This window comes from Aquila chrysaetos, chromosome 22 (assembly GCF_900496995.4).
Source record: "Aquila chrysaetos chrysaetos chromosome 22, bAquChr1.4, whole genome shotgun sequence".
NCBI lineage: Eukaryota > Metazoa > Chordata > Aves > Accipitriformes > Accipitridae > Aquila > Aquila chrysaetos.
Genome location: NC_044025.1, coordinates 4,434,903 through 4,460,926, shown reverse-complemented (window position 1 = coordinate 4,460,926; position 26,024 = coordinate 4,434,903). Strand labels below are relative to the sequence as shown.

General features: G+C 35.4%; 2 protein-coding genes across 6 annotated transcripts in view; one reads left to right on the top strand and one right to left on the bottom strand.

Moving 5' to 3' along the window:
* The window catches only part of INSYN2B (inhibitory synaptic factor family member 2B), a 42,479-nt gene extending 26,266 nt beyond the window's left edge, over nucleotides 1–16,213 (bottom strand). For 3 of the 5 annotated variants that reach the window (XM_029998205.2, XM_029998204.2, XM_029998209.2), the window contains exon 1: nucleotides 15,637–16,212. The gene's annotated coding sequence lies outside the window, so the exon portion shown is untranslated. Of the gene's footprint in view, nucleotides 1–15,636 lie in introns of all 5 variants that reach the window. The other 2 variants (XM_029998207.2, XM_029998208.2) reach the window with 1 other exon arrangement.
* The window catches only part of DOCK2 (dedicator of cytokinesis 2), a 213,200-nt gene that overhangs the window by 112,868 nt on the left and 74,308 nt on the right, over nucleotides 1–26,024 (top strand). Inside the window, exons 28-29 of the mRNA XM_029998203.1 lie at nucleotides 16,981–17,079; nucleotides 18,153–18,247. Of these exons, the coding sequence (XP_029854063.1) occupies nucleotides 16,981–17,079; nucleotides 18,153–18,247 (194 nt within the window). The remainder of the gene's footprint in view (nucleotides 1–16,980; nucleotides 17,080–18,152; nucleotides 18,248–26,024) is intronic.

The window sequence follows — 26,024 nt, the reverse complement described above, 5'->3', positions numbered from 1 at the left end:
CAGTTGTGATTCCTCATGATCTCCATAACTTAATATTTATTTATTTTTTTGCCACTGCAGTGTGTGGGAGTATTCAGTAATGTAAGGAGTCTTCTGTTACACTCACTTATATCACAAAACTTCTGGATATGTTGGGAGACAGGGAGAGAAGAAACCATGCCAGGTTCTTGCTGAAATACTTTCTCCCATGGCTTCTAGGTTTCTTATGGAAATATTGAAACCTGTGTGGAAAGATTGTGCCAGATATCATCATGGTAACAGGGCTGGCATTTAAAATCTGCATCTTGAGGCTTTTTTACATGTATTCCTTCAGGGCAGTGAATGACATCAGAAATGCAACTGGCAGTGTATTTCGTCCTCATGAGATGTATTTTGTGTACTTAGCTGAATATACCTTGCTGTATCTCTTTCCAGCTGCTGGTTTTGAAAAGCATTTTCAGTGTGAGGGAATTGAATTATGGCAGTTTAGAGACTGGGTTACAAGAAATTGGCTGACAGTAACCGCTGGAGAGACTGAAATTACGCTTATTGGCTTTGGCAGGATATATGCAGAGAATGACATTTCCCATAAGCTCCCTTCTTCTGGTGTGAAAAGCTGCAGGTGGAGAAAGAATGTAGGTTGAGATATAATGAGCTGGAGACTCCTCTGAGAAAATCTGGTATCAATTGTGATCATGCCTACTTTTCAATATAAGAGGAATCTTTTTTTAGGTTTTATCATTCTGCAGTGTAGTCTGCTAAGGCAGTCTAATGTATTGGCATGTCTTTTCTTTGAATGTTTGCAAAATGAAGCAGTGATATAATTGTCAATAAGGTTGGTAGTTTCGGTTCTTGTATGAATTCTGTTTCATTCTGTTATCAACCTGCCATGAGACAGAATTATCCATTCTTAAGGGGGACTGGTGAGAAGAGTAGAGCACGAGAGAAACTTCTGTTACGAGTTCTTGCTATAAGTAATTTTACTTCAAAATACACCAACCTGATGATGTTGGAGAGTTCAGTGACATGTATTTTGGGGATAGAAAAGCCCTTGGGCATGCTTGTTCTCTTCCTTTGGCTTTGCGTTTGCAAATTTTAGGTCTATTTCATATTTTCCATAGTGTAGGTATTAGGGAAACTCAAAGTTCAGATTTATAAGACTTATAAGAATTTGTTAAAAAGCACAATACTTAGTATCCTGACTGACTATTTAACAACCCAACAGCTTGGTGTTGCTAGTAAGTAATGGGAAGTGACAACATTGGTATATTTTGCTTTGCTTGCATCTGATCTGTTGCGCAGTACTTCTCTTTCAGTCCATGAGAAAGGTTGCAGGTTTAGTTTCTTTCGTGAGTATTCTGAAGGCAACTTTCTTCAGTCATGTGTTCAGTCTGGTACACCAACTTATCTATATATCTCTGTGACTTCTTTCTGTTATTTAATAGACGGCTTCCATCCTGTATATTTTAATGCTTTGTGGTTCAGTGTTGCTTGTGAGGTGCACAGGTTATTATGCAGGGCAGGTGCCTTTAAAATTGAATTGTAGCATCGTTATTGCCTGGCTACCTTTTCTAAAGGTAGAGAGCACTTGCTTTCAAAAGCTTTGCTGTTTGTGAGGAGAGGATTTGAAAAAAGCGTACTTCACTTAATTACTTGCAGCCTGAAAAATAATGTAACCTTACAGTTGCTCTCTAAGCTTTGCACTACTCCCAATGTTAAAAGCCCCAGGCATTGAATGTATGCTTCTCTGCAGCTCATTCTTTGACAGAGATACCAATTCTAAGTTACAGCATTATTGCCATGTGTAGCATTATTTTATATATTTATGGCTAAATATTGTTCGTTCTTCAAAGCAATAGAATGACAAATCAGTCAAATCTGGTCCCACTGGGGTAAGACAAACAACTGGATGATCTGTTCTTCACACTTTATTCAAATACTATTCTTTTATCCTTTTTTTTATTATTATTGCTGGCTTAGGACAGGTTATGAGAGCTTAAAATTGTCTCAATACTAACAGGTACTGAGGAATGTAGGAATATGGAGTGTTCAAAAAGAAAAAAAAAAACCCAAACCAAACAACTTTGTCCCTTGGTATTTAGAAAACAAGTGTGCTTATCTTCTTTATCCAAAGCTTGTTTATTTGTCAATGCAGTAAGCTGGAAAAGGTCTGAGTTACACAGGGTCTAGACACTTAGCTGGAACCCAAATGCCTTTGATGACTGAAGTGCTGAGGGTGACGTTACAAATGAACAAAAACTAGGAGGATTAATTTACAGTTTTTCTATCAACTTTGCACCTCTGTGAACTAATTGCTTTGGTATATTCAGCTTGTTATCATGATAATATTTGCTATCTCTTAATATTAGTTTTAAAACGCCTACATAAAGATGAGACACTGCAGTTAGATGTTATTATCAAGATGTCACAATGTTCTAAAGTTAAGGGCTGAGATTCAGTAGCTGTGGGTCTTTTGGAGCACTGCATAACTGTGCATATAGAAACAGAGGATGAAGCAAATTCTGTGCAACTGCATGATCTTGGGAGGATAAAATACAGTAAGATGATGAAGTGGCTTTAGTGCATGTAGTGAGATAAGAAAATCAATATGATATTTAAAAGGAAGCCAGTACAATGGCAGAAAAAAGTGAGGTGACACTTTAGTATGTGTTGAGATGGGGGTGGGTGGGGAGGGAGATCTCAAAACATACTGAAGTATCATGCATATATATCTTCTGCTGGAGGCACTTAGAATCAACTGGATCTTGTGCCTAGTCTGTCCTGGAATGCCTCCAAAAAGCAGAGCTGCTGCAATAATCTCGTAAAAAAAAAAAAAAAAAAAAAAAAAATATCACAAAAGTGTAGAAAAGCATTTCACTATTCCGTTGGGAAAGGCAATGCTTAACCTTTTTGAGTTTCTAAGATGACAGAACGCAAAGGAAAATAGGTCATCTTTTAATGATCTACTGATGTGGTCACTAAAGGAAAGATTAAGATCTATGAACACACCAAAGGCTCTGAACCTTGCTGAAGAAATTAACAGTATGTCACTTTTCCGGGCAACATAAGCAAATGTCCCAGTGATGTGAAGGGCAAAACAAAAGCCTGTTTCTTTGCCTTTTGTCATGTCAGATATTTCTTAATATCAGTATCTTGTAACTGATTTTGTAACTTGTATAAATTTAAATTTTATTTTTAGCTAGCAAAGCTGTTATTAGATAGTCAGAGAAGTTAATCATTGATAGACATCTCTAATAAATCTGCACTGTCCTGAGCTGTGTGGCACTTGCTTGTGTTTCAATGTTGGGTTTTTTTATTATTCAGCCTTTACTCAGGCTGGCATTTTGAAGAAGTTTAGAAGTTATATGTGGGAATTGAAATAAGTGTAATTCAAAAACTGCATGGAAATAAGTATCCTCAAAAAAGTCTTGTATTTTGAAATTAGTTTTCCGCAAGTGAAGACGGTAAACTTCAAAGGAGACAGGAAGACAGAATACATGTAGTAGGCTCTACAATTAATAGAAAATCCTGTTCCTCATATGTTGTGAAATATGTGTAATCCTTAAAAAGTAATATGTAAGTTAATCATGTAAGTAAATGCATATTGCCATAAAATTATTTTTTTCCTGTGCTTTCTGGTGCTCTTTTAAGCATAAGAATGCAGAATGGCCCATGTAATTATTTTACATGATTGTAGCATCTCTAGTGAGTTTGAGAAGAAAACAGTGATCTCTGCTCTTAAGTGGCTACATAATAAGTGATATGGCCTGCCCTGCTTCATATGTCTCTGGAGTAAAGAACAGCTTTCTTGGTTTTTGTACCCCTGGGATGTTCTCCTGGGGCCTGTTATTGTGATGTCAGTGATTTTTATAGAAGTTAGTTCCTTTCTTCATTATGCCATACAAGCAGTGTGTTGCCTTAGTGGCTCTTCAGTGAGGTTATTGTCACAAAATTGTACTGGTTTTTATTTTAAACAATAATTTCATTGTAAAAGGACTCGTTGGGAATAGCTTCAGGTTTAACTTGGGTGAGTAGCAGTCTGATTCAATGAAAATTTTGAAATGTATTCCTGCATTATCAACAAGACAAATAAAAATAAAGCATGTAGGTGTGGTTTCTTTGTCTCATTTCAGACATGACTGGGCATGTAGTTTTTCCAATGTTTTCCAGGTAAAGTTGCAGAAGAAACCAAATGACTACCTTGCCACAAATCTGGGCAAGGCAAGCAACCTAGAATCTGTTAGAGAAGCTCGGGTTATCTTATATTGTGTTAACAAAAATAATTAGATATTAATTTCACTTTCTTTTGTTTGTTTTTTGTCTTGTAAAATTAAAAAGACAACCAATCACAACACTTTAAAAAATTTGGTAGAACCCACAAAAATGTTGCTGTGTGTAATCTGTCAATATTGCTATGTTATTCTCCGTATTGCTATGTTATTCTCCTAAATATAAGCCCAGGAAAAGCCTTATAAGGCAGGAATGTAGGGCTGTCTAACTGGCAGCCTGAAGGCATGCATATCCTTGCATAACGGGAATGACCTAGTTCGGTGGGAATATCCTCTCTTTTTTTTTTTTTTTTTTTTTGTTTACATTTTATATGTTGATAGAGATGTTTGTGTCCCTAGTATTACTTGTTTCATTAATAGCTTCCAGAAAACTGTAGGATTCACATAGTTATGTCTGGTGCAATAGTTAAGATTTGTTAGCAGACTGTGAAGACTTATTTTCATATACTTTGCATGTCCCCATGATACTACATAAGCTTGTACATTAGGTTGTTTCCTCCTTTAGCTTGTCTTGAAATGCTGATGTGCCCCAAACCTGCGGGGGAGCACCAGTGATAAAGGAGGAAGAGCCAGCAACAGAGAAATGCTGCCCTTTGAACAAGGGCTAGGTGTGGGGTTTTTTTCAGCTGCCAACAGTGGGCAGTCTAAGCTACTCTGCCAGCCCACTGTCCATATCCTACACATTTATTTTCTTCAGTTTCCTTGCAAAGAACCTCTTCCCTACACAGTGCTGTGAAATCCTGAATAATATGTTCTTGAATTCAATAGAATGCAAGTTCTTTTTATCTATCCTCCAAACTCCTGGTGACTGCATTATTGGTTTCCTGTTTTCATGCTTGATTACTCTGTTCTTTCAGAGCATCTGTGACTTGAGCTGTACAACCTGCTAAGTCCAGCCTAATGTCCTGGAACTCTCTAACTGCAGCACTGTCATTTAGAATTTTTTTGATAATCTGGAAGGGGTAAGGGAGCTCCACTACTGTTCCTGTATTTCAAATTTGCTCCTTCTCTATTGCCTTATTCATTTGGCATCAACATATATACGATATTCTTTCTCCTCTTGTTTGATTATGAACTCCTTTTTGTCTTTGCATCTTTTACAAATTAGTTGCTAAAATTACTTCAGTATTTCAATGTCTGTGATATTTAGCAATCTCGGAGGTCGGGACATCGTACCAAGGAGAGATTAAATAAAAGTCACTTTTATCTTATGTGACTACAGTACCATTAAAAAAAATATAAATGGCCTTAGTATAGTAGTAAGTGCTTTTTTACAACATGTTTTCTAAATATAAGAAATTCTGTGGGAAAGACTGTATAACATCTTGTGCTTTCTTCCTTTTTTTTTTTTTTTTTTTTTTTTTTAAAAGAAAAAATACTCTACATTACTGAATTCCTGGCACTAACCTCTGCAGTCTAGTAAGTTCTGGTTTAAGCTATAAAATATTTGCAGTATCCCTTAAAATAAAAACTGAGCAGAACAAGTTACTTTTTTCTTCTTAGTAAAACATGTCTTGAAAACTGATAATGATCCAAATGGGAAATTTTATTCCGGTCCCCTTTGAAGTTAAATAAAAGCATGAGAATTGCCCTTATCTTTCCAAACTCTTTTCTTAGTCTTTGTAAGGTTGCAACCATAATTCTGAGAGAACTTTGTTTGAATACAAGCTGCACAGTAGATCACAAGATACAGGTTTAGGAAGCTGTAATGTAACATTCAGCTCAATGGGTTTATGCTAACTTATATGAGAAAAGAATTTGTTTATAAACATACCATAATGATGTTGTCAAGAGGTTAGTCCTCTTAAAATATCTTGAAAATTCTTTTGAATGTGTGACTGTATAGTATCTACCAAATGCTTTTTCTGTCCTTCAGTTTTATAGAGGTGATTGTGTGTGTGTGTGTATATATATATATATATATTTACTAAATTAAAATGACAAAAAATTACTTGCTTCATAAACAGGTCCTTTTGTATCATTTCAATGGAGCGGTATAATAAGGGTGATTCTACATATCATGACCTAATAAGCGTTTATGAACAGTTTCAGTAGTATAGTTCTGAAACTGCTATTAAATCTAATAGCATTAATATAGAAATGTAATTAGTGGAGGTGTAGGCTGCAATAGTTCTAATCATAATCTTTTTTTCTTTATGTGTCATTAGATATATACTGATGCTCCCACACATTCTGTATTACAGCAACTAATCAAAAAAATAAGAGACTTATAAGACTGTTTAGGAGATACATATACTAAATGTCAGAGGCATAACAAAGTATATTTTTTTGTTTATGCCATTTCTCTGGCACTCTGACTCATTGATCAAGTCTGCTTATATATGAGTGATTCTGATTTTGTTTGGTTTTTGCTGGGAATGCAGTTCCCTAACATGTATCTACACTCATCATTTATCTGTTTGCTAGGTTCAGGAGAAGGTGTTAGCACCCTGGTTTGTTAGTAAGATAATTTATTTAGATGAAATTGTAGTTTAGTGATTAGGAAAAATAAAATGCTACAAATAGCCCTGAATATTTTGGCAGTAAAGCAACAGGAAAAAAGAAGTGTCTTTTTGGCGTATAGTTGTCATTCTCTGAAGGAGTTCATATGGTTAGGTGACATGGCACCACAAAATATTTTGATATTCGTGTTTGCTAAAATGCTGGAAAAAGCTTGAAAATCAGTTTGTGTTTGGGAAGACCTGTTGTAACACGGTGTTGTTATATCTATACTCACCATTTACTCTGAGGAGGATTTATGTTTGGGGTGGTTTTTTTGTGCGAGATGAATTTCAAAATGAGGGTATTTGTTGTCAGAAGGATTTAATGCCAAGGTAGCAGAGGTGTTGCCTTTAAGCATGCTTATGTGTGTTAGAAAAAAAAAAAAAAAAACCAAACCAGGAACAGGAGTTCAGTCTTGTCCTATTGCCGTTTTAGGACTCGGAGGCTCCTAGACTGCAGTCATTGAGCAGCTAAGGGACAGTCACACTACTGATGGAGCATAAGCCAGGGCTTTCTGGAATTCCATGTGCTCTTCTTTTCATTGGCAAAATTGCTGTCCCAGCTTCAGAGAGCAGCTTTAGCAGTCAAATTTAGAAGCTTCCCAAGTAAATGCAGTTTTAGAACTGTTCAGAGCACGTATGAACTAAGCTAGTTCCCTAAACACTGCAGTCAAAACAAGTAATTTACTTAAAAATAAATTCCAACCGTTTGTTAAATGTAGCATTTGTATTAAGAAAAATGATGTCCTGTTCAAATTCTCAGCAGTTTTCTTTATTAACCTATAGCTGTGAAACACAGTGCATGTTACATATTTTCTCTCCTGTTTCTACAAGAGTGTTTTGTATATACGTATGGTTACGTGTTTACACTTAACTGTATAATTATGTGATTGTTCATGTCCTGTACTAATGACATTAGCTTTTATAGGCTTTTGACTGGTTTCCCTTTTCATCATTTAAAAAATGGAAGAAAAACCAAGAGCTAAAATATTCCCTGATTTAGTTATTCAAAGAAATGTCTACTCCCATTTTCATCCTAGTTTTCTACTAAGTACATAATTCAGCTCTCATTGGGCTGATGCAGAGTTATTAAAGGAGTATTCCTTATTCTGCCAGAGCCCAGGTATAATGTGTTAGTATGACACAATCCCCACAAAGGAGATTAGTATGTGCGCAAGTTACTGGTGCAGACAATGCTATTTTGGTAAATTTCTCTCTATATTATCACAGTTTCAGGATTCTTTGTTTCTGTGACATTATAACTGAAACTAAATCAACTGGGACATCTTAAAAGTAGCACTTCTTAAAAAGAGCCACACCTAAGAAGGATGCTTATTTGGCAGTAGTTTGTGGAATACCCAATAGCAAGTAATTCTGTAATTTTTGAAGTTTTATCCTTCCATGTTTATACATGTGTTCCCATGGGGTTTTCTGCTTTCACTGAGTATTCCCTATGCTTTCTATTAACCAGTTTACCCACAATTCAGTATGAAAAGCTCTCTGTCTTAGAATTTTTTTTTTTGCTATGAACTTTCTTTTTTAGCCAGTTACTCTGCTAACCACACTCCAAGATTTTTTTTTCATGTTTAAAAGTGGAGCCCACTATTACATAAAAATTAAAAACCTAATATAAACTGCTATTGCATATAATTTAAATATTTTTCATATTTAAGATGCAAAATAAAACTGTTCTAACAGTTACTAGTTACTCCTTTGGTTTTACTTTAAAAAGAAAATATGTTTTCTGTGCACTTTGTCCCTGCTTTCATCTGTGGCAGAGAGTAGCAACTTGACAGAACAACATGAAGAAGTTCATATAACACTTTTCCACAGCCTAGCTGGCTTTAAAAGGTGTATAGTGTTTTATCCTGTGTAAGAGTTATATAGGTAGAAAATTATATTAAATGTTTGTATACATGCTGTGTTACACTAACCAAGATTCATGTCAGTACATCTTCCTTCCTTGATAGAGAAGTCCCTGTTTATGTGGACTGGATGCATTGTACATCATTATCTGTTGATTTAGTGTGAATTCTTTTTAAACTCTGTGAGTAAATTCATATATATATATTGGAGCTCCTATGTATACACATGCTTGAATCTATCTCAATTCTTCTGTTTTTCCTTACTGTAGCTGTGAAAAAGCAGAGCACAACTTTATTCTAGTGAGAGTCCCTTTACCAGGGTCCTGTTGGTAAACAATGGAGTTAACAGGGCAGCTTCAGGGCAATTACCTCTGCATCTCCATTTATTTCAGCTGTTTTGTTACCAGAATCTTGAGGATCCTTGTGAAAGGCTCAGGATGTTTTGGGATTTTTTTGGTGCCCCTTCATATATTCATCTTCTAGGTCCTGGAAAAACCTCTTTATAAACATGTGGTTAATTTCCTGATGAACCAAGTGACAAGTGAACTTGTTTTTTTTTTTTTTTTTTTTTTTTTTTTTTTTTTTTTTTTTGAGGTAGGCTAAGTGTGAAAGATTGCTTTAAAGGAAAGCATTAAAAGTTCTCCTGGCTTTAGTCAATGTGTATTTGCAGGGTATTCTGAGTTTGTCTTTTATTTACCCTTCACCACCTCCACAGACCAGAATAGACCGTAGTTAGACAGCTTTCAACGCACAAGAATGGTAGTAGAAAAATTTTAAAATATGGAGGTAAAGAGAAATTACTGTTCTTTAAAAGAAGCTATAAATACAATGGTAGCTTATTAACTCTTATCATTTCCAGCCTGGTTTTACTGTTTGGATTTTTTTAGAAAATTAAACAAATTACCAGACTACCAATACAATGTTCTTAATGTGGAAGGGGACAAATGACAATTGGAACTGCCAAATTAAAAGCACTTTGGCATTAGTGTACATTTAAAATACAGGAGAAGTATCAGGCTCCTCACGTAAAAGTTTATCTGGTTGTTACAGCTGCTAAAACAGGAATAGTGATTTTAAATAAATTTAATTTTAATTTCTTGGCAACTTTTATCTTACGGCTTACTTAGCTATGCCTAAGTAAAAGGGCACACTCCGACCTAGCAGAAGGATTGTCAGCCAGGTAAGGCCTTGCTGATTTTAATCTCAGCCTAAGAGATGGCTGCATATTGGCATTCGGAAATGTTTCAATACTGGATTGCACGTACTTTGACAATACCAGTATTTATTTTTCAACAACAATGTCTGGTATTAAACAGAGTTAGTTTTTCCATTAATATCTTCAGGATTTGGTGAGATTTTGATTGCCTGGTGACAAAAAACATTGTGTTTTTAGAAGGTCAAGTGCAGCTGTGCTATTGCTCAAAAAGAAATAATAAAATAAAATCATACATAATTTACAATAAAATGTATTGGTGGATTCCTTAGAGATTGCTATTAATTAATCCTAAACATACACAGTTGGTAGATTTGTTAGTGTAATAGATGCAAATTGTTGGAAAATTGTTTTTATTGGGCCTTAATTTCTTTGTAAGATCAATTTAAAAGCAAGAGGAGAGTTTCTGGAGCAGTATGACTTTCAGCAGTTTTAAGCAGAACTATTATGATAAAGCTTTGGTTTAACCATTCACAGGTGTATTTTATTAGTCTCATCTCTGATCAGGTAGTTGAAGCTTATTTTTTCTGTCTTCAGTGAGTGCAGCTGAAAAAGAACCAAATCAATTAAAGAGTAGCTTAGTTCTGGGAATACAGGAGGTGGTTCTGTTTAGTTTTAAGGAAGTGAATCAGCGTCTAAGACATTCATCTTCACAATATGTGTAAATCTAAAATATATGGTTTAGAAATAAAAGATGTTTCTGCACTTTAATGAACTTAAATTGCTCAGTTCTACCATTTTCTCTTTGACCCTGTTGTTGATCTCCGTTGCAGCTAGTGTGTTTTCTTTGTAGTCCTATATAGTTGGCAGTCCTATCTGGGGTTTTTTTCTGCTGTTAAGTATTACACCTCTGGGCAGGAGGGTAGCTCCAGCTCATCCCAGCCATTGTATCACTTCTTTCAAGTTCCCAGTTTCGTTTCCAGTCTTTTTAAATGCAAGAGACTGGCCAAGCTTTACTACAGTAAATAAACAGGGGATAATATTTTTTAATCTTACTCTTTGCTTGTATTTTGTGTGTGTGCTTTCCTTGTTTCTATGGAATACTGACTGCATCATCTTTAACATGGGAATGAGTGCACTGGGACACTTGGCAGGACAAGCCATGCTTTGCCAGCTTGACTGACCATCTGGTTTAGTGGCAACAGGGAAATGGAATAGCACTTTGAATAAGAAATAAGTGAAATAAGCAGCCTGACAGCACTGGGATACTTAAGATTGTCTTACGTACCAGGGCAGGAAGTTTCTTCTGGCCTGTGAGACCAGTCTGGAAACTAGCTACAGTAATTGTGGTGAAGCAATTAGTGGATTGCAGAGGAGGAGGGAAGAGGTGCAGCATGAAGGTGTATAGGATTCCTGAAGGCAAGGATGGAAGATTTCATCTGATACAGCAGAGCTGAGATTGGGAGTGTGAACAGCAGTGATTAAGTGAGGAGGTGAAACAGCTGATTTCTTTTTTTGGTAACTGTGCTCTGGACAAGCTAGTTCAGTTTTCAAGCTCATTCCAAATGATTGCCTTCTCACTTCATACTAAATAATGTTATCCATAATTTATTTGTATGTACACCTTGAAGATGAACACAATCTTAGTATTCTGGGAAAAGTAGTAAATTACACAACTGTGTTTTAGCACAGATTTAAACACAAGTTAAATCAATTACAGTGTACTGTAGTAGAAGTTCTGGAGTGGATTTATGGCACAAAAACAACCAAACAACAAAACCCACCAAACAAAACCCAGCAGCAGCAAAAACATTGCACAGAATGAAAAATCTTCTTTTTAGAATATTGTTGGGAAATCCATACAAAGTTAAAAATAAATAAATAAAAATAGGTGCCAAAGGATATATTCTGAAGAAATCATGCTACTTCTGTCATACCATAAACCATTGCCTTACTGCTTTTATCTATGTCTGAAAAAGTCTTAAATGAAATAATTTTGAAATTGCCTTGATTCTCTAACTTGTAACATATCTTTAAATCTTACAGAGCAGCTGCTATTACTATTTCATTGTGTTATAAAATTGTGCTATATTTTTCCATCTGGTAGTTTGCTGTTTTTATAGTTGTACATCCTTTTGGGTAAATCATATGAATGTAAGAAAAACAGTATAACAAGCTAAAACAGCCCAGCATGTTTTCAGTCAGAAATCAAAAGCTGTCAGTAAGATGTAGAAACAGAATGCCTAAGCTTCTGTTCAGTGAGCTATAAAAGACAAGAAGACAGAACCAATGAACTACATGAATGTGTGTATGGAAAATGAAAAACTTGGACCTACTAAGAGTAGATGAATCTGCTATCATAAATTAATTATTAGTGAAGTGTGCTGATTGGCAATCTACAAACAAGTTGGTGTGGATTAGGAGCTATTTCCCATTTCAGATGTACTCTATGCATCTGATGAATACTCTAGGTTGTTGTGCAGCAGCTTATTCTAATGTTTACAATTTTGTGCTTTTACAGCTAGAAACAGTACATTTTAGGATAGCACATGCATTGGCAGTGACATCTATTTCTGGAGAAGAAACAGAACTACTGCATTAGCAGTTCACTTTAAATTCTGGTTATTTTTTCATTTCAGAGTGCTATTGTTTAGTGTTTGCATAATATGGTAAAGATGTTTTTGCTAACCTCTACATATGCCATGGTTCTCAAGGTTTAATGTGGTTTCCTGAGGAATTGTGACTTCAAACCACTGTGGTTCTTCATGGCATCACTGAGCATCTTCCATACTTTTTTTTGCTGGTAATTATGTTGCTCTTTAGCTCATGGCACTGAACAGGTGTGATGACTCAATAATTCTGTGAAGACAGTATTTTGGGAGCCCTTGTCAATTATGTCCTTGTGCTACAACATAAATATTGATGATTTTTAACATTACATTGAAACAGTTGATTGGTTAGTTTTTCTTTAATTACATTTAAGATAACATATTTATCACTTTTCCTCCGGAAAGATTTTTGCACTTCTGTTTTTGAACCAAAAAAAAAAAAAAAAAAAAAAAAAAAGAGAAATGTTTGGCCTGTAGAAATTCTTGGTCACCCTTTTAATGTGCACTATTTTTACAATTACTGTCACTAACATACGATGAGTTTTGAAACTTCTGGCTTAACCTAAAAGGGAGTTCAGAATTAAATCTAATCTATGTAGTATGAGCGCTTCATACACCACAAAAATGTTCGATCTTCAGGATAAGATTCTTTGCCTAATACAGAAAACTGTGCATTGATCAAATGTAAGCCGTCATTAGTGAATATAGGGTTACAGATTGTGAGGATGGTGGTACGTAAAGGAGTCCTCTTACCTTACATTAATTGTGAGGGTAAGTGAAATGAGCATTTAAAACATCCACTATTCTGCTAAAAAGGGGATATAAAAACAACTACATCATCTCTGGCCTTCTTTGAATTCAAGTCTTTGAATTATTAGGAATTATTCATGTTTCTATTTTGTCTTCTTTTTAATGGTACACCTGTAGTTATATATTTACACTTGGGCTCTATGTTGGTAAAGTGTTCTATTAATGAGGATAAATGTTACTTAAGTGCCTACATGAAATAAATATCCTCCTTAGTCCTTCCAGAAGTACACCTGCATGAAGATTACCCACCCTACAGCCACTGAAATACTTCTACTAGATTAGGATTAAAGTGTAGCTTCATTCTACGTTATTTCTGTTGCTATTTGTTTTTCCAGTGCATTTGCGTTATTTGTTCTTGTGGTGCTAGTATTATTTGAAGTTTCTACGGCAACCTGTCACCATCTGCTATTATGTATGCTGGGATTTAGTTGCTAGGTGTTGAAGTTTGTCATGTTACTTACATGACCCTAATGTTTTTCAGGTGTTTATTTTCCTGTACATGTTGCATCCATATCCAATATGCACTTTAACAACAGTGGAAAAGAATCTGCATTCTTTCTGCTTGACCTTAGAAAGCCCTATTTCTTTACTGAATACATCTATGATCCCTTTTGATGTACTTTGTATATATTCAACCAAAACAGCATTTCTTTTACCTTAGCCACTATTTTGCAGTGTTTATACTAAAGCCAGCCAGCATTGTAGTTGTTCTAAATTTGATATTAATTATGCTTTTTTTAAGTGGACAGGGAGTTTAAATGTTTCCTGAGACATTTTCTCCTCTCTCTCATTTTCATTTGACTACCTATTTACTTGTGTTCCTGCTCCAGATAGAAGTGCAGTGTTCATACTATCAATTTCCTTATTTTTTTACACATTTTTTGAAAGGCTGTCAGCCAATTGTTAATTCAAAAAATAGAATTCAGTGCTGTTTCTGTTCCAGGTTCTTTTACATTTAAATGGAAATGAATGTTTTTAAGTTTGAAAACAGATATTTTATTTATCTCTTCATAGTAATGCAGTGTATTCAGAGTTTTTTCTGTTAATTTTTCTGTTAGTATTGTTTCATCAGTCAAGTGTTTACTTTGATACATTTATTTTTTTATACATTTGACCTACTTCTAATCAACCTTTTCTGCTGTAATTCACAGGATAAATCCTAACAAGCCTAAGCACAGCTGAAATTACTTGTTAGGATTCTATCTGAAGAACTTCGCCTTCTCTGCCACAACCTTTTTTATACTATTCAATCCCTACGTACAATGCTTGACTTAATGAAATAATAATAAGCGTTAGACTATTGTGTTTGTAGGCAGTGCTTGATTCTGACTTTCTTCTGTCCATCTAGTGAGCATGCAGTCTGCATTCAAAGTGTAATAGATTGTTCTTGTGCAGAACTTACTGTATTTTCAAGCAGTTCATGCTCTGCACATTCTACTAAGAGGTACTTAAACAGTATGGGAGGATTTAAGTGAATACACAGAGATATTTGCAGATTTGGTCGCAGCTCTTTACAGTCCTATATTACACTTAAGTTCTACCAGTGAAATTGGTAATGCTGAGAGTGCATGAGTACTTCAAAGATCTGAGGCTGCATCTGAGAAGCCAATCTTTACTGCTGGCGTTTGGGGATTAGGAAGGAGGGGCAAGCTTTTAACCTATGAAGAAGCTAGCTAGTTAATTTCTAATAGTTGAGATTGCTGGCAAGAAAATTATTAAAGATCAAACAGTATTCATGTATTTTCCTGCTTTACAGTTACATGGAAATGATGGAGGAAGTTTTTGTAGCAAACCAGCTTTACTGTCAGCTTCCTTAGTATGTATCGTTCAGTCCCACTGATGTGAATTTGACAGGTTTGGTGCGAGGTACTGGCCAGCAATATGTGACTTTCGCTTATGGCTCTTTTCAGTAATGAAGGCATATCATCTGTTAATTTTAAAATTGCCATACACAGTTACTAAGAATAGGCATTCATGCTGTACCGTAATCACAGATATAGCTAGACACGTTTTAGAAGTTGGTTTCAACAAAAGAAATAACCTTCTTGAAGTCTTTATGCCTTTAAGCACATAATACATCTATTCAATGCTTGTGAAGAAATGCTGCTTATTTCAAGAAGTGATTATTTAACACAAATACAGAAAGGCATTCTGTGGTGAATGCTTAACTACTAAAAACACCAGCTGTTTTTCATGTACAATTCTCTAACTTCTGTCAGTAATCTTTTTTCAAAAACAAGACATTACAAGAAAACCCCCACACAGTTTCATTACTGAATCCTTTGCAATTCATTATTACTTTCAGCTATACATTTAACATCACAGAAAAGATTTGTTTGATCCATAACTGTAGAAGTGAACTACTACAGCAGGAAAACCAGCATTTCTTTTTAGAAGAGCATCAGTACCCGAGAACACACGATTCCTTACCTGAAAGCTTTTGGTTTACCTGCAGAAAATGTGTCTTCTTAGCCTTAAAAAGTAGGCAAGCCTCTCACTAGCACTAATGTTACTCCAAAAGAAGGTATAATAGGTCCTTTATATTGTAATTTTCACTGTTTATATGCAAGAAGTGTGCTGGGTCTGCTCACGTAGGAATAAATAAATAAAAAAAAAAAAGGCAGTACAAACTGAACAGCAGCTAACATATGAAAGTAAAAGACCTCTAGTGGCCATAACCTGAAGTTAAAGAAGGCTTCCCTTCTCTAAGTGGTAGACAAAATGGTTGGGTACGACAAACTGCAGCTAATAATTTGGTAATGTGTGCCTTTGTTGCCTTTCTGATATAACAGAAGTATAAAGTGAATCAGAGTTTAACAGAGAATCTGATCAGTACCAGGTGGAAATTAAATTCCGGTCAGAGAGGCTGGTGAGTCCCTTGTATCAATTCTAAACCAGTATGATGAAAAGATCCAAGTAAATCTAAAAAATTTTTTTGCACGCTCATCTACTTCATAGTCTCTTATTTTAATAAAAGCAAAGCATTTAAAGCAGATTCACTTTTAAAACAATAATTAAAACTTCAGCAAATTAAAAGGCATCAATAAGGAGGATTCTTAACTGTCTTAAAGGAAAACTGCAAATCATTAAGCTCACTGTTACTCCTTGAGAGATAAAGGTCTTTGTGACTTACAGTAAATTATGGTGAAAACAGGATTATAAATAATTTTATGTCGTTCAGCATTTCTACTTTAGGAATTGAGAAAAATAATTTTTTTTTTAGGAAGTTTGAAAAGTTTTGAGAGATGAAAGTAATAGTATTCTATAGAAATTTTAGAGTTCTGTAATAGCTATTTAAATGCCTGCAGAATGTAAAAATGTAAAAAATATCCTTTCTTGTAATGTTTTTTCCTGTGAACAGCCTATGTTTCTAGAATTATTAGAAAATTTTGATGCTAATACATTTTCTTCCTATGAATTCCTAATTGAAGAATCCTAGGCAACATCACATGCCTTTTAGGCATCTTAAGGCAATAGTGAGTTGTACTTTATATATAAAGTTTTCTTGTCACAACGTGTGTTTCCATGCAGTGTTTCATAAATTATGCGACTTTGTCATCAGAGCCCACCCCTTGCCAGGGTAGCTTTTGAATTATCTTCTTCAAGTTCTTAGTATGTTTCTTTCATCTGGGCTTGCAGGAGCTTGAATATTATTTTATTTTTACATACATAAAAGGATTTATCAGGCATTTAGAGTAGTTCACCTTTAGAAAGAATACAATCTAGTATCTTAAGTAATCTCCATGTGTTGATTTCTGCCTGGTTTTCTTTCAGAGTCATTTTGTGGCATGCATGACAGCAATCTTAAACCAGATGAACAACCAGCATTATTCAGTTTACATTGAAACTTTTCAGACAAGTTCAGAACTAGTGGTAAGTACAAAATAGTCATGGAGGTGATAAATCATTCTAAGTATTTTATTTCCTGTGAAAAATCAGTAGTATTGTTTCGAAGTATCTTGTCTGATTCTTCCTAGAATGGTCTGTTTCTGTACATTTTCTGCCTTTATGTCATTGTGTTGCCTCCCTCTTCTAATGGTGATCTTGGACAATACTGTAATCAGAAATTTGGGAAGACATAAATGTCACTGTTGTTGACCCTAGCACAGAGGTGGTAATATAATAATCAAGAATATGTACTGGGATCTTTGTGTTCTGAGGAGAAAAAAACCCTCTACAACAAAACAACAACAAAGCCAACCCTCAACTAATTGAACCCTCCCCCCCCACTTGGCATGCAGTGATCCATTTCCGCATGCTGTTGAGAGCTATTGTTCACTTGGTTCTCTGTAAGTAATATGACAAGAAAGAGTACAAACTTTGCAGAGTGCTTGTGAGGGTTTGGTAATAAATAGCGACAACTTGCTAGTCCTACAGACTTCTAGGTGACTTGCTCAGCAGTTCAAGAGTAAAACAGCATACATGTGCTATACATGAAACAGACCTGAAATTATTATGTTCATTTTATTTTATTTAATTATATAGTGATCTCTAAATACTTCTAGGAAAAGAAGTAGTTTTGTTTGAAAACTTCCTGTCAGTGCCTTCAGTTTTTAATTTAGATTACTAAATTTGGGCTAAATGGACTAAATAAAAAATCCTATATTTTTCAAATCTATTAATTCTTTATGCATAGTGAGACTGGTTTGCTAATTAATAAAAAATTCAACAGCTTTACTCCAAAGTACTGTAACTTCTTTCCATTCATTTGTGGCTTGTTTTTCCTTAAGAGCTTAATGTAATGACTTTTAGCTTTCATTTGGAATCTGAGACTGCTGTTTTAGAGGACTTCAGTTCCAATCTTGGGCTTACCGATGTCACCAGGAATTTTTCCATTGACTGCAAGGGGGCAAAGTGGAGCCCTCTATCTTAGTTCTTTAATTACAGCAGGAACACTTTAACTTTTTGTTATGTAGTCACAGACTTACTGTATTTTGTTGTTCTAGGACTTCTTGATGGAAACATTCATAATGTTCAAAGACCTCATTGGAAAGAATGTTTACCCTTCAGACTGGATGGCAATGAGCATGGTGCAGAACAGGTAAAATGGGACTGGAGGATCAGTGTTCATGTTCCACGTGCTTGTGAAACGTGAACTCGTATCTTACAAAAAGTTTTGCAGTGCAGTCTAAGGTGATTATATCATTCCAGTTTGGTGAATGCCAGAAAGGTCACCATTTGAAATAATTTACTGACCATACATTAAATAGCTAGCTGCCTGTGCTTTAAGTCCACTTACAATGGAAAGGAAAAAATGTATTTAACAGTGAAGTGAAGTACATAGTTGGTCTCCATGTTGACAGTCAATAGAAGCCATACTGTAGAAGGCCTGTTGAATCTTAAATGTACAATTTCTGCACAGGATTAGAATGTCCTCACTAGTATGTCAGCAAGTTCATTGTGATGCAAGAGTTATCAAACACAATTTTCTTTCCAAACCGATACGGTTGCTTGTATTACTAAAAGGTCTGATGATAAAGACCAAATCTTTGAGCTCAATGCAGTATTTGTAGGAGGAGGTTGGACTCATGGTACTTACTGTAGCTCACATCATTGAGGAAATGTATTGCTATACTATAGATCGTTTTAGGTTTCATCATGATTGATTACTTCAAACTCAGGTATATTGTCTCTGTAGATCAAGATAGCATCTAAGCAAAAGTTTGTATAATCAAATTTATCATGCTCCCTATTGTTTGCTCTATGACAGCTTGCTATTAATAAGCAATCTTTGAGTACTCTTATATTATAAAATTGACTGAAGGAAGTATCTTGTGGACATAAACTGTGCAGATTGTAACACTGTTACCCACAGCTATAATCTGTCTGTTTTGATGTCACCATAAATGATGGTGGCATAAACAAAGTATTGCTTGATCTCTGTTAAACCACAGGGCCACTGTTGTCTTGGTGTTAGGATTGCAAGTAGCGTAAGTGAAATTTCACGTCATATAGATTTTGCTGCCACATGGGCTCTTTGCAATTTATCATTTCCATATCATGTGATAGGGAATTGGGAAGAAAAGAGAAGTGATCTTTGTGCAACTCCACCATTGATAATGGTTTTAGACAGCTGGCTTGGGCCAGCTTGTTGCAGATGCATTCCTTCAGGGTATCTTTGAAATATTGCTTGTTTGAAGAGGAAGGAAGTGTTCTTCGAGATGTGAGTTTTGTTGTTTATTACGTGCATGAGTAAGAAACAAATGTTTTTGGCAACAAGGAAAGGCTAGTATATAGGGCACAAGATGGGCTCTGTGAGGATTTATTTCCTAATAATTGTTCCTAGCCATTCTGAGGTACTGACTTTTTTCTTTTTGTGTCTCTAGTCTATAACAGAGGAAAGCAAGGGAGAGTTGGACTGAGAATGCAAAGTAAAACACATGGCTGCTCTAAACAAAGTTAGTTGGTTCAATTTGTTTATTTGTGGAATTTGTAGGTGAGGAAGAGTTTACTCAAAATTTGAACATGTAGAAGTTTTACAAGCATCTGCACATGTAGAAGAAATTGATCAAAAAAGTAGCCGTGAGCATGTGACCACCTTTGTTGTTGTTGTTGAATTTCCTCTTTTTCATACTTCATGGAAATCATCGCTAAAAATCTCACTGAAAGGGATCTGGATTTGGGGAAAAAATTAACTTCATTTACATTTTTTTATTTATTTGCATGTTACCTTCAGGGCTGTACTTATTCTTGCTTCTTGTTCTCAAAGAAACACTTTGAATTTATATGCTGGATTGGATTATAAAGTGAATATGCTTTCTTTTTTTTTTTTTTTTTTTTTTTTTTTTGAGCAAGGCTTTTCTGTTGGTGAGGTGGATTTTGATCACTTGTACTATCATTATTTTAGTTTTGTAGAAATGGCAGTAACATTGAGTTTTCTACAAGTCACAGAGAGACTAGTCTAAGAATTAAGTCTCAAAGATGCATAGGTTCCATTTAACTTAGTAGTCCACAGATGCTGTTTATTTGAAATGTCACAGTTATGTAATTTTACTCTTCCATTTTTATAATATTGAAAAGGAGAGAACAGAGGATACTTAATAAAGTTGATTATCTACTGGGAGTGTTTGGTCTTGAGGAAAAGATTTGCTAAGAGAATTTACAGCATTATGGTATCAAATTTTGACATTGGATACATTTTCATCTAGGATTTGAATGGAATGATGTTAAATGGAAAGGTTTTCTTTTTCGTGTTCCATGATTCAAAGTAAAGATTATGGCTCTATTGGGTAGTGATGACGACAGTGAGGCCTCAGGTACCCAAACCTCACTTTCTGTCACTCATGTGCACTAATGTTCATGCAGAGAGATTGCTAACTCCTCTTCTGAGGTGGGCAGATACATATATGCTGGTGGATGTGTTCATTCCAGGTAAGATTTTTGTAAATGATAGTAGTTTCATCCCACTTGTTTCTCTCAGTCAGTCTTTGGCCTATAAAGGTAAAAGCCAATTCAGTGCACATTCTTATGTTGCTGCTGCTGCAATTTGCAATTATTTTTAATGTAGCAAGGATTATTCTTAAAACGTATCAGCTTAGTACTAAAGTAAACTAACAGTTTTCTATTGTATGTAAGCATATCAAACCTTTCATATGTAAAACTGTTTCTCCTATCTAGAAAATGCTGTTAACATCTGCATTATTCACAAGTACAGGATTTTTTTTTTATTCTATGGGGGTGGGGGAAGCATCAGTCCTTGTTCAAAGAATATGCCCTTAGGGCTGGGGCGTTCACCTGGTAGTATATATATTGATTGCCTCACTTACTGACAATAGAAATTAATTTGTAGTATTGTACATTTGTTGATAACGCCTCCTAATGACTCTGAACTTTGTGGAACAATTTGGTCCAGGCAGGCTTTGTTGCTCTAAACCTTATCCTGCATTGGACAAGTCAAATGAAAATATTAAAAAAAAAAAGTCAGCATTAAAAAAAAAAAAAAAAAAAAAAGAAAAATGTTTAGAAGCTATTTAACAGTGCTTCTGTAAATACATTGCTTACCTAAATTGACTTGGCACTGTTTATACTCTCTGATTATGTTGTTGTTCCCAAGATTACCTAAGCAAATGAGTTATTGATCTTACTTTCATGTTTTAATTTTATGTTATATCAACAACTGGGGGGGGGGGGGTTGTTATCAGTCTTTATAGAAATTTGGTTTGGGGTTTTTTGGCAAGGGGGGGATTGAGGGGCCTATGAAATAAATTGAAGGCTAATCTAGGTTTCTAGATTTCTTATTAACATGCTTTACTCATCAGAGAAGCAGCAGAGAAAAAGTCACAAGGGATCAGGCTGGAGTGTCTTAATGAGAGAAGAAAGAAAAAAAAAAAACACAAAAAATGTTAACACAGTTAAGGTTTTGCATTCTTAATTCACCTGTTCTGAGCAGGAGGCTACATGCAGGCCTTTTTATGCCCTGAAGGAGGTATTTTACCTTAAGAGTCTCCCTTTTCTGAATTTGCAAAAGTATTAGTTACAGGCTGTAAGGTATGTCTATTGTGTAACCTAGCCAATGGCACAGTGTAGTTGGCACTTCTTCCCTGCGGGCATTCAGCAAAGCCTGACAGTCTCCCCGAGATGATTTCTTGTATTTTGTACCTAGCAAGGAAAGTGGGCATTGGAGGAATTTTTCTGTAGGATATACTGCAATACAGAAACATAAAATCAGAGTATATTTACTTAGAGGCAGAGGAAAGGGAAGAGCATAACTAGAACTGCAAGTTTGGTCCTGTTTGTGGGTAAAAGGTGTTCCTAATGAGCGGGACACTCTAATTACTCTTTTACATAAAGACAGACAGTGCATGTATGATATCAGGTATATTGCTACTAAATATTAGATGTCTGGCATAGATAAGGGGAAAAGAATAAGAGAATGACTTCTTACAAAGTCCAAAGGAAGGGAGAATGGACACATTCATGTCCAGGAGAAAGTGTGGTACGTAAGTTGAAAGAATGGGAATAGAAGCTTTACTGACTAAATTTACTTAGTCAAGCTTTGCCTGTATCAGGAAGGAATGATTTAATTCAGGTTACTTTAAGTCATTATTATAAATAATGTGCTGTTTGCTCTCAAAGCATGTCCTCATTCCTAAAGACCATTTGAAGGAGGCAGAGGCTGTGTGTACTGGTCCCACTGGACTGGGAGTATTCTATTAGCAACTGAGAATCAAAAAGGGGCATGAACTACTTTTTTTTTTCTCCATTAACAGCAAGGTGGGAAGAACACTTCTTTATGGCATGCTAGGTGGGGCAGAACACTTTGGGAAATAGTAAAATCCTCATTGAGGTCATGAGGATCTAATATCTGAGTTATTTTTGTGATCCTTCATGGTAGATTTAATTAACTTTTGTTCTAATGAAGGCTGCTTGGTTGCTTACTGCACACTTCTTAGTAGTTGCTACTGCTTGTATGTGCACTTTATTCCACTTAAGGTATTTAGACTATTGGCTATTAGCTTATTAAAAGCAGTAATTCCTAGGTACGTGGCATTTGTGGGGAAATGCTTTGCTGGTTTAGGTAATACTGTGTAGTCTACTTATCTTTCAGCTGTTCATAATTTTAATTTAGAGGCACACGGTTCCTCCCAGGAAATTCCTGTACCTTATTGTCAACATGAAGTACATAGGGAGTCAGATTCACTGAACAAAAGAAATGGTTAGGGGGGGGTAGCAAGTAAAGGGAAAGTATTCACATGCCTTCTTTCTGTTCCTCTGGGCTTTGAAATGGTAATTGTTTAGACAGAGTTATGATCTTGTCATAATTAGTACCTGGAATCAGTTTTGGTTGGTGTCCAGTCTAAAGTGGCTTAGTAAGCACTTCCATTGTTTGTGTGTCCATTTGAGTTGTTTCTTGAACTTTGTTGACATTATGTTTAGGTATTTAAAAATAAAAGGAAACCATTTTTCACCAGTACATTCCAAGGTCAGATCCTATTTGCTGAAAAACGTATGTGAGATAACACTGTAGGCTATTTTCTAACATCAGGAGTTAGGCTTTTTCTAAAATATGTTTTCATTACCTGTATATCTGAGTGTTTTCAGGCATCTGTTGGAGTCAAGTGTTCCCCAGCCCTTTCTAAGTCTAACTTGAAAGGTTTAGCACTACAGGTATTTGGCAAAAGAGCTGGAAATGTTGCCGATTGTCTTTCATTATACATACTAAAAATAGCTGATGAACTGCTTTTTAACACCCTCAAGACCTGGTTCTCATGTAGCTCACACGTTGGAGCAGCATTATTAATTCTGCAAAATCTCATTATGGCTTCAAATCAGTACCACCTGCATCATCAAGTACCTCACCATTTCTCAGACTGCCAGGAACAATAGATTCTGTTCATATCATTAGGTCCTGACCAACCAGCAAAATGAGGCAGAATAAGTTCCAATTTGTCACCTAGCAAGGGACTGTAGGAATTTCTTTTCAAGAAAAGGACAGCAGGGACTCCAGACCTGGGTTTTTTCATAGATCATCTGTGAATGGCTCTGTTAAATATGACTTCTGAAAAACACGTTTTCCACACTATACATATGCATGTTTCTGAACAACTCTACCTTTAAATAGAAAAAGTCTTTTCAGAAGAAGTAGCTGCTTATAGTATTGTCCTGTGAAACTCGACAAAATGTGGCTTTGTGCATTATGAGGAGATGGCATTTTTGAAGTTGTAGTCTCAACCTTTAAGTAACATGCACAGATAACAAATTCAGTGGCTGTTGGACTGCTTTTTCTTTTAAATTTTCTGAAGAGAAAACCTGAACAGCTGGTAGTCACAATTTAAGCATATTATTCAAGAATGGTATTTATAATAGAGTTTAGGAGAGAAGGGAAACTGGACATAGTTGGCAGAAAGTAAGGAAATGCCTTTTACAAGCAAGAAACTTAAGTATTTATGAGAGAGATGCTACAAGCTGTATTGCTACTACCAACTCACTAGATTTCATAGAATCATAGAATATCTCAAGTTGGAAGGGAGAAAAACCCCAAATTAATTAAAATATTAAAACTGCTTCTCAGTCTTCCATCTGTCTGTTGGTGGAAATGAAAGCTAGTCATATTTTCATGTTTTATAAATATTTGATACTGTGATATATGTATTGATGTCAGTGGGTATTGTGACTATTCACAAACACCAACGGAGCTGACTATATACACAAGTTACACAAATTCAGTTGATAAGAGTACCCATTATCCTTTACTCCAGCTGGTGCTGTAATATGGTGTTCAGTTTACAAAAATTGTGATGAGATTTTAAAATCAAGAATATGATTTTAATTACAAAAATAGGGAAAAAAATCCTCCTTAACTTTAATTCTTTGATTATTTAATATGAAGTGGTTCTGCTCCCATAGGAAATGTAGAAGAAAACTCAGATTTATTCTATCCAGCTATGCTTTAACAGTTTACTTAAAACATTGCCTGCCTCATTATTTGTCTTGCAGAGAATAAAAAGGGGCATTTTTTTTATTTATTCCTAAGAGGGGAAAAAAAAAGTACAAGTAGTTTAGGTTAGTTTTACTCTTGTTTTTCAAAGATGTATTGGGAGTTAAGATTCATTTATGTAACTAAGGTTGGATGACGAAGTTGCAGTTTATTTTGTACAAATAAGGCAGAATTTAAAAGGCTGATATGTTGTATACAAGTAACTCCTTTCTTTGATCTCATTTTCCTTTGGCAACTTTTGACTGGCTTAAGCATTCTTGACAGAAATGCAGTTGTTTTTCTTAAGGGCTTGAATTTTCAGGGGGTCAGAATGCATTTACACATAGGTTTATGGCATATTACAGAACTTTGTTATTTTAACATATGAAAAAGTATTTTAAGCAACAAGTATAAATGTCTAATGAAAATAGTCCTTTATGCACATGTGCACAAAACGGTAAATGAAGTATTATAACAAGTTCAAACAGTTTGTACTGTTTAGTCATTGCTTTAATCATGTGTAGTAATAAGATGGGTCCTTGGACAGTTTGTTTTTGCTATGAGACAAAATGTCCTTGCTGAAATGCAATTTCCCTGCTAATACGTAGTCCCTTTAAGAGGCAAAGGACATTTTATGTATGTATGTATGTATGTATGTATGTATTTATTTATTTATTTATTGTTTTTTCTTGCTGGGATATTTGGTATACAGTGTCTCAGTATTCTCAGATTTGTATCTCCTTTCCATTAAACCCAGGTAACTCTGTTTCCTAGTTGTCTTTCCCAGTCCCCACAAAAGTCAGTACTTGTAATAGGGCAAATGGCATAAGGTTAGTCCTGGGAAAATGGAATAAGGCAGAAAAAGAGAAGAGGCAGTTGTTTCACTGTGGGTTGTAAATTTACTTCCATGGAGAGTTACACTTCCAGCTGTGGCTGATATGTCTGACTGAGTCATTTAATGCTTTGCTGTCAGTTACAAGCCTAGCAGAGAGCATCTCTTCCATCTGTAGGTGTTTGAGACTGGTCGTGCCTGATGTAACCCTACTTTTCAATCACTTGCATCTTTCTAGAACCAAATACTACAAGATGCTTGTTCTGCACTAACTCTGCATGTTGCTCATTGTTACCCATGTTGTGGAATTATCTGCTTACCAAGAATCTAAACATTTAATGATGTGGGGACTGCAGCAGATCATCTGCTCAGCAAGATAGGCTATTGCATATCATGGTTGTGGTACACAATGGATGCCTATTGCGTTTTGACTGCAGTCATTTAGTCTTTTATCTAAAATGCAGAGAGAAAACATGCTGTGAGATATCCCTTTCCCACTCCCACTGCAGAGTATCTCATCTTTCTTGGTCTTGACTGGTAGGATGCTCCTGCTTCTAGAGTATGAGGCCT